The 8,883-nt window shown below is 44.1% G+C and overlaps 1 protein-coding gene across 1 annotated transcript; it reads left to right on the plus strand.

Annotated features, from left to right (window-relative positions):
• The first annotated feature begins 306 nt into the window (after positions 1-306).
• On the plus strand, positions 307-8,302 carry IL1B (interleukin 1 beta). The gene is made up of 7 exons (XM_059188362.1): positions 307-400; positions 833-897; positions 1,439-1,490; positions 3,072-3,276; positions 4,017-4,181; positions 5,621-5,751; positions 6,729-8,302. Exons 2-7 carry the CDS (start codon positions 848-850, stop codon positions 6,936-6,938), a joined length of 813 nt encoding a protein of 270 aa, XP_059044345.1. The 5' UTR covers positions 307-400; positions 833-847; the 3' UTR covers positions 6,939-8,302.
• The last annotated feature ends 581 nt before the right edge of the window (positions 8,303-8,883 follow it).

An 8,883-nucleotide genomic window follows, 5' to 3' on the forward strand; every position in this document is an offset into this window, starting at 1 on the left:
CCTCCATTTTGTTCCAGAGACCCTAAATTAAAATAGTACTCTAACCTAGGAAAATCCTATACTTTAATACTGACATCATTTGTGTGACCGTTGTCAGAAAAACAATATATATTTGCATAATGACACATCTGCAAAAATGTGTCACCATTCACTACCCATTGCCTTTCCATGGGCTAGACAATTATTTCAGTACACCCCTTCCCCAGATTACCACTGCTCCTCCTTTGTTTTTTAATTTGGTTGTGAAATCAGTTAGCCAAAGGGGAAATTCTTAAGTTCTCCCACTTCTGCTTTTTAAAGAATATAAAAGTGAGGTAGAAATTGGCAGATGGCATAGCTCTTTGAGGCACAGCGGTCCACTCCAGGATTCTATTCACTCCAGCCAGTCTTCATCACTCAGGTACAACTTGAATTACCTCTTCTTTATGACTAGGTTCCAGTCGAATCTCTCTGTCTCTCTGTCTCTGTCTCTCTCTCTCATCCTCCCTCCTCACCCTTCCTCTCTGCCTGAGGGCTGGGCTTTTCACAAACCTGCCACATATATTATAGCTATGGTTTGTGAAAAGTTGTGGGAATGTGTGTTGCTTATGTAGCAGCTGACATCTGAGAGCTCAGGGTCAAAGTCTCTGCTCCAGATCTAACAAAAATATGGGTTTGGATTTGGTTTCCTCCGGACCCAAAGGAATGCTCTTTCATGCATTCACTCGTTCACTTAAAGATTGTTCCTTTACGTGCCTGCCATGTGCCAGGTGCTGAGAGGAGCTCACATATGAAGGCAGCCCCCATGGAGACTGGCATGGCAGGAGTCACTCATTTTCTCCTCTTTACACAGGTTTCTGAAGCAGCCATGGCAAGAGTACCTGAACCCACCAGTGAAGTGATGTCTTATGGCTACAGGTCAGTGGGGAGACCAAGACCACAGTGTGAGCAGAGCTCCTCTTTTGAGAGTGGAGTGTTATCTGTGCTTGGAGACCAGATTTGTCCTCCAAAATGCCTCTTCTGGTGGCAAGCATGGCTCTAAGTTAACCTGGTGTGAAGACTGATGTCCCACTGCAAGTTCAGCCTTTGGACCCATAGACCTTCCAGATGTTGCTGCTGCAGGGGCTTCTTGCAAATGGCAAATAGGAAGAACAGATTCCAAGTGCACAATACAGGGCACATCCTGGCAAAGTTTGGCTTGAGAGAGAGGAAAAGCTCAGCGGGGAAGTGGGTGGAAGTCCAGTCTCAGGATCCAACAGAGAGTACCCAGGATACCTGCCCTGCCTCCTATGGCATTCCATGCATATTACCACAAAACCTGCCGGCAGCTTTTAGCAACTCTAAGGGACATACTATTTACAGTTTCCTATTAATAATGAAGACTGTTTTCGGGGAATTTAAAAGAAAAGAAAACTTGTCTGGGAGACATACATGAGCAATCTCTCTGTTTTCATTACAGTGACAATGAGAATGACCTTTTCTTTGAGGCTGATGGTCCTGGAAAGATGAAGGTGAGACCATGGGCTTAGCTCACAACTCCTAGAGGCTCCAGGAAAAGGGTCTGGGATACTTTGTTTCCATGGTATTTTGTGATGGAAGGACTTTTGCCTCTTCTACTGAGACAGACAAAGATGAAACTGGATGCTGACTTGGTCACTATACCACTGCCACGTCACTCCTTAAGGCTTGGTGATGATGGCCATGCTTGCAGAGGGCAAGGTGGAAAGGCAGTGGTCATAAAGTTTGCTGCATCTTGTTAGGAAGGCAGACAAGGCTCCACACAAATTTGATTTTCCTTTTTGGAGAGGGTTCCTCCTACATACACCACTTAAGTTCTTGGGAACTAATGTATGCCTGCCCCCTTTAAAGGTAGGATAGTTTTTCCGGGAACTAATGTATGCCTGCCCCCTTTAAAGGTAGGCTAGTTTTTCCTCCCTGGGGTAAAGCTTATGACAATAAGATGTAGATTATGTAAACAAAAAGATGATCTTAAGCAAGCCATTTCATCCGCTGGGCCTCTGAAAAATAAGGGGAATGAACCAGATGATCTTTGAGTTCCTGGCATCCTGTAACATTCAATTCTGAAATATTGTCATTGGTGGCTAACTTTATCCCTGGAAATGGGTGTTTTTCTGACTCTCAACCTTATTTGGTGCCATTTTAATGTTTGAGCTGTCTCCTCTTCTGTATGAGGCCTGATGACTTTCCAAGGTAGTACAACCATCAACCTAGCTAGGTCATTTGGACAGATTAGCAAGCAGCTACCTTTCTCTGATTTTTTTTATTTCCAATTCTTGGTAGCCTCCCCTAACCTAATAGTCCAGTCCCTACCCTTGTAAAAAGTACATTTCTTTAAATGTTTTTAAAGCAGTCACTGGTTTACTCCAGCCCTGGGTGGGGTGTGGCTTCTCTGTCTGGCCCTTACCCCCACTGCTCCTTCCAGCAACTGGGCTCCCTCTCATTGGGAGCCTCAGCTCTGGTCAGGAACTTACAGTCACGCTCAGCTTTCCTCTGTGCACTTAGAGGCCTCTTTAACTGTCCTTTGAGAGTTCAAACCATTATCAACCTCACTTAAGCCTTCATCCAGTTATATCCCCCTGAATAACGGGAAAGTGGGAACATATTTCACAAATAGTAACCACTTTTAAAGTATTTGCAGAATGTAGACCTTATAGAGAATAATCAAAAATTTGTTGAATGAACATAGATGAATGGAAACTCTTATGCTCATCACTGCCATGAAGAATTAAATACATAGTGTTAGAGCATAAACGATACAAAAAGACACAGAGGGTAAGAAGATATACATTTATGGTTAGGTGGAGCAGTGTATAAAAAAGATAAATGAGGTAGACGGTTTTATTCTAAAAGAATACCATATATGCCAGCAGAAAGCCCACGGTTCTGGTTTTCGGTCTGCCTCTAACTTGCCACAGGCCCTTGGACAAACCACTAAAGCTCTCTGGGCTTCAGAGAGGGGAGAGTTTAGCATTAGAAGCTCAGTTATCCCCAAGGCCCCTTTGGCCTCTCTGATGGGAAAGCAGTTCTCTGGCCCAACCACCTTAACACACTCTTCCTTGGTCTCTCCATAGTGCTGCTTCCAAGACCTGAACAACAGCTATCTGGAAGAGGAGGGCATCCAGCTTCAAATCTCCCACCAGCTTCATAACAAGAGTCTGAGCCATTTTGTGTCAGTCATTGTGGCTTTGGAGAAGCTGAAGAAGATATCTGTACCCTGCTCACTGCCCCTCCAGGGTGATGACCTGATGAATGTTTTTCACTGCATCTTTGAAGAAGGTATTTACTGAGAACCTCGGGTAGACAGGAGACCTCGGGTCATTTGCTTCTCAGAGTCCATAACTCAGCAGTCAACTATTCTGCCCTGAAGCTGAAGCCTTTTAAAAGGAGAAGGCCCAGTAATGAGAGAAAAACAGAGAAGCCTAGACACTAAATGGATTATCTCTTTAGTTGAAACTATTCTCTTTTTTTAAGATTTTATTTATTTATTTGACAGAGAGAGATCACAAGTAGGCAGAGAGGCAGGCAGAGAGAGAGGAGGAAGCAGGCTCCCTGCTAAGCAGAGAGCCCAATATGGGGCTCCATCCCAGGACCCTGGGATCATGACCTGATCTGAAGGCAGAGGCTTTAACCCACTGAGCCACCCAGGCACCCCAGTTGAAACTATTCTTAAAGTCAGACCTTGATAACTACTCAACATTTGCCAGTCACTCCACCAGTCTTAGGCTCTCGTTTGCATTATCTCCACAAGTCTCACGATGTCCCCATTGGGCTAGTGTTACTGCCATTGCCACCTATGTGAGTAGCTCTATTGCTAGTCCACAGCAAGCCCGAGCCCACATCTCATGGTGCCAGGTCCAGTGTTCTCACATACCCCAGCTTCTCCCCACCAATGTTATAAACAAATTCTGGCTGTGCATGCTCGGATAGCCTCCAAAAAAAACAAATTCTGCTGCCTTCTATCATCTGGACTGCCCTTCCAATTTTCTTCCTAACAACTTATACGCTCCACATTTCAGAACCCATCATCTTGGAAAAGTGTGATGATAACGCCTTTGTTCATGATGCACCCCCACGATCCCTGGACTGCAAATTCCAGGACATAAACCAAAAATCCCTGGTGCTGTATAACTCGTATGAGCTTCGGGCGCTCCACCTCAACGGAACTAGTGTGAACCAACAAGGTAACTGGGCACATCTGGATTCCTTTCTTGGTCTCCTGGCTGCTTGCTAATTCTCCACATTTTAACAAAGTAGAACAATAAGGCGAATTATGAACATCAATGAAAAAACATTTATTTTTTTTTTTTTTTTTTTAAAGATTTTATTTATTTATTTGACAGAGAGAAATCACAAGTAGGTAGAGAGGCAGGCAGAGAGAGAGAGGAGGAAGCAGGCTCCCTGCCGAGCAGAGAGCCCGATGCGGGACTCGATCCCAGGACCCTGAGATCATGACCTGAGCCGAAGGCAGCGGCTTAACCACTGAGCCACCCAGGTGCCCCAATGAAAAAACATTTAATAATGAACATGTAAGCTATTTGTTTTGGTCCTAGCAATAACACCAGGTTGATTCCCTTAGAATGTTCATTTTTCAGCAAGAGATGAGACTCAGAGAAATTAGAATGCTCGTCACACCCAGGACCATTGTCCAGCCAAGTCTTTGAATAATAGCACAATGTCAGTGCTTCCATTAGAAAGGGGTCATTTGATGAACATGACCTAACGCCTGTGGGTTCCTTTTTCCTGTTGTTGAAGTTGAAACTAGAGTGTCAACCAGATAATGTGTCCATCCTCTTTCCCAACCCTGCCCCTTTAACCCTAACATCCTTCCCGCCCAATACCAGATGGCTCCTTGTAGGGAAGTTTTACTGACAAGCAGGAACTTATCTCTCTCTGTTGTAACGAGCAGATGTTTCAAGTGGAGAGCCCATCACTTGTGGAAATCTGCCTGGCACCTTGCCACTGTGGCTGAACACTGTATGCAGGAGCACAGCCACAGGAGCAGCTGAAAGGAGCAGCCTGTTCTCTCCCAAGGCTGCTGACCTTGGGGAGAGGCATCTCAGCCAGGCCAGGACAAACCTGTTTCTTTCTAACTAGGTTGTGAGCATGACCTAAAGGCCCCCAAATGAGATGGCCATGACTAAGGAAAATTAAAATGCGTGTCTATTTGGAGCCACTTTTCCCAGTGAAGCCTCCCCTCTCCAAGTTCCTCCCACTTGTTATTCCATGTTCCTGACACAGTTTCGTGCCTGTTTTCTTTCAGGAGCCCTGATCTACCTCTTTTCTTGCCTTTCACATTAATCAAATTGTTCTGCTCATTTGAATGGGCACACCACTGGCCCAAAATGGCTTCCTTCCATTTCCAAAACTTAGATCCCCTAATTCTTCACTGGTGATGAGGCTCTAAGAAACCCCCAGACCTTCTTTAGAGAAAAGAAACAACCAACTAAGCCTGCTATTTTCTGTGGGAAGCCAAGTTATCCTATCTGTTAGGCCACGGGAACCTCAGTGCGGCTCCCACAGCAGGTGTTAATTGTATGAGTCCTGGGCTGGGAATCCAGTGGTTGGGCCAGCCCTGCACTGCTGTGTGTTCCTGACCACAAGGCCCCCTTCCTTTCTCTAGCGGTGTTCCGCATGACCTTCGTGCAAGAAGATGAAGATATTACCAAGATACCTGTGGCCTTGTGCATCAAGGAAAAGAATCTGTACCTGTCCTGTGTGATGAAAGATGGGAAGCCCACCTTGCAGCTGGAGGTGAGTACCAGGGGCTGAAGTCTCCCCGGGGCTCTTCTCAAACACCCTTAGGCCTCACTCACTTCCAAGACAACGACCCTTTCTCTGCCCAGGAAATTTGGGAGTAAAATACTTGATAATTTTGCATAAATGTAAATAAGTTTAATTGTTAGATGCATATAACTTTTACTCCCACAACAAAAAATTAAGTCATTTTGCTGATATTATTACATCCTGCCATTGCTACCACCCAATAGATGATACAATGTTAGGGTTAGAAGGATTATAACATTGTTAAGGTTATTCCAATTGATAAATGACACTTTGGGAAGTTAATCCATTCAAGGGAGCTGTCACCTATCATCTCCTCCACTCCCCAAGTCACCCTCCACCCCACTCCACCCCCAACCAGCTTTCCCAACAAAAGTTTCATTTCTAAATTGAAGTCATTCTAGCCAGGGCCATAAGGAAAAATAGAGCAAAAGTCCTTAGAAACTAGCGACTCCTAAAGTTTTAATCCAATTTTCACTTTTTAATAAAACTTCCACCGGGGCGCCTGGGTGGCTCAGTGGATTAAGCCGCTGCCTTCGGCTCAGGTCATGATCTCAGGGTCCTGGGATCGAGTCCCGCATCGGGCTCTCTGCTCAGTGGGGAGCCTGCTTCCTCCTCTCTCTGTCTGCCTCTCTGCCTACTTGTGATCTCTCTCTGTCAAATAAATAAATAAAATCTTTAAAAAAAAAAAAAAAAAAAAAAAACTTCCACCTATATTATGCTCCCTGCCATTTGATATTAAGTTTCAGAAAAGAGTAAGAGTTCTTTCAGTCACTACACAGAAATTTGGGGTCACCAAGGTAAATCAGGAATCTGGATCCTGGTCCTATGCCACGTCAGTTTCCTCTCACTGAACTAGAGAATAACTTCACTAGAGTGTCTTTATCTCTTCCCTCATAAAAATTCTTATTTCTGTTTTGTTTTTGTTTTTGTTTTTGTTTTTGCAGATGTTAGACCCCAAAGTTTACCCAAAGAAGAGGATGGAAAAGCGATTTGTCTTCAACAAGACAGAAATCAAGAAAAAGGTGGAATTTGAGTCTTCTCAGTTTCCCAACTGGTACATCAGCACCTCTCAGGCAGAAGCAATGCCTGTCTTCCTGGGAAATAACAGAGGTGGTCACGACATAACTGACTTCACCATGGAACTCTCTTCCTAGAGACCTGTACCCAGAGAGTCCACAAGTGCTGAGTAACTCTTAGTGCTGGTGGAAAGGGAATAGAAGGGTTTAAACGTGACCTCAAGCTGAACTTCACTCTCTAATCAGTGCACAGCTGCCTTCCCTGAATCACTGCTAATAAGATCTCCTGCCTACCAACCAGGTGGAATAGCCTGCTCTTCTCAGGGCCAATCCTCAACCCCCCTCTGCTGAGTCAGGTCCCTCTCATCATTTCTGCTCACTCGAAGCCAGCCTGGCAGAGGCCATTATGTGTTAGGTGCCAAGAAACCCTCTGTCCTTTAAGCCCAGCTTCTGATGAACAACCACTTAACTATTTATTTATTTATTTATTTATTTATTGTTAGGTTATTCTATTTAAGTCAAGAGGGACAAGAAGCATCAGTGTCTGTGAAAGAGCCACTCTTCAAGAGCTATGAAATGAATTTAATTTGCTCTAATGTGCCATCTTTCTATCAAGTCCTTTCACCAAGGCTGAAAAACATATAAGCTCAGATTGTTTGAACAGGAATATTTATGAATGATTAAGTATAATCACACTGCTTCAATGATTCTGAAATAAACTTCACTGAAAAAAAACTTTTCTTGCCCATGTGGTAATTGCCTTTTCTTGAATCTGACACAGAAGAGTAAAGATAAATGGGGCCATGAGAATTCGCCTTGGGAAACTGGAAGCCCACTCCTCATCACTGAGCATGGCAAAATATCTAGGAACATCACTAACCAGCAAAGACAAACCTACCTATCCCACCCCTTCATTTCTGTTTCTCCTCAAAAGGATATTTGGTCCACAAATTTCATCTGAAAAATGGGATCAGCCAAAGTAAGGCAGGAAGTGTTGGGAGTAACCACTGTCAGCAATTTCTCTACTCATTTATTCAACAAATGTTTATTAAGTAAATCCTATGTACTAGGAGCTGGGAGTACAGAAACAAGATAGGTAAGGCATTCCTAGTTAGATAGGAGAGGCAGATAGATAGAAGTAAAAATAAGGCAACGTGACAAACAGAGGTAAGTTAAAGCATGAAAGAAGCAGCCAGGAGGACAACATCTACTGTGAAGGACAGATGGTCAAGGAGGACAGCATGAGTCAGACTGGAAAGAATGAGCAGGAATGGGGCACCTGGGTGGCTCAGTGGGTTAAAGCCTCTGCCTTCGGCTCAAGTCATGATCCCAGGGTCCTGAGATCAAGCCCCGCATGGGACTCTCTGCTCGGCAGGGAACCTCCTTCCTCCTATCTCTCTGCCTGCTTCTCTGCCTACTTGCGATCTCTGTCTGTCAAAAAAATAAATAAAATCTTTAAAAAAAAAAAAAAAAAAAAGAATGAGCAGGAGTTCCGCACAAAGAAGGGAAAGGGTTCTCTTAGTACTGGGACCAGTGTGATCAAAAGTATGGAGCAAAAAAATGAATAATAAGGGGCACCTGGATCATTCAGTTGGTTAAACAACTGCCTTTGGCACAGGCCATGATCCTGGAGTACTGGGATCAAGTCCCGTTTGGGGCTCCTTGCTCAGCAGGGAGTCTGCTTCTCCCACTGACTTCTCCCCTCTCATGCTTTCTCTCTCTCTCTCTCTCTCTCTCTCTCAAATAAATTAAAAATCTTTTAAAACTTTTAAATAAAAAGTGAATAATAAATGATGTAAGGAGTAAACTTTCCAAAATTGCAGAAGTCACCAGAAGCAAAGTCAAAACACAAAAACAATCTAGGGAAGACATATTTGTAACCTCCAGTAGGAAACATACCATATCATCACAGCTCCTACCAGCTTTCAAGGAGATCCCATATACCTGGAGAGTAGGAGGCAAGTGCGCATAAATTTGAGTCCATAGGGTTAGGATACGGCTTATCCTATATGCTTGGGCTGGAGTAAGCCAGTATCTGCTGGGGGAAAGGCAAATGATGCAACGATATGTGGGAGCACAGCTA

This window comes from Mustela lutreola, chromosome 9 (genome assembly GCF_030435805.1).
Source record: "Mustela lutreola isolate mMusLut2 chromosome 9, mMusLut2.pri, whole genome shotgun sequence".
Lineage (NCBI taxonomy): Eukaryota > Metazoa > Chordata > Mammalia > Carnivora > Mustelidae > Mustela > Mustela lutreola.

Bases quoted from the DNA above. Each gene is read 5' to 3' on its own strand.
- IL1B (XM_059188362.1), top strand. From the start codon at position 848: ATGGCAAGAGTACCTGAACCCACCAGTGAAGTGATGTCTTATGGCTAC. The intron at 898-1,438 runs GTCAGTGGGGAG...TTTTCATTACAG, and splicing joins GTGATGTCTTATGGCTACAG to TGACAATGAGAATGACCTTT. The intron at 4,182-5,620 runs GTAACTGGGCAC...TCCTTTCTCTAG, and splicing joins AACTAGTGTGAACCAACAAG to CGGTGTTCCGCATGACCTTC.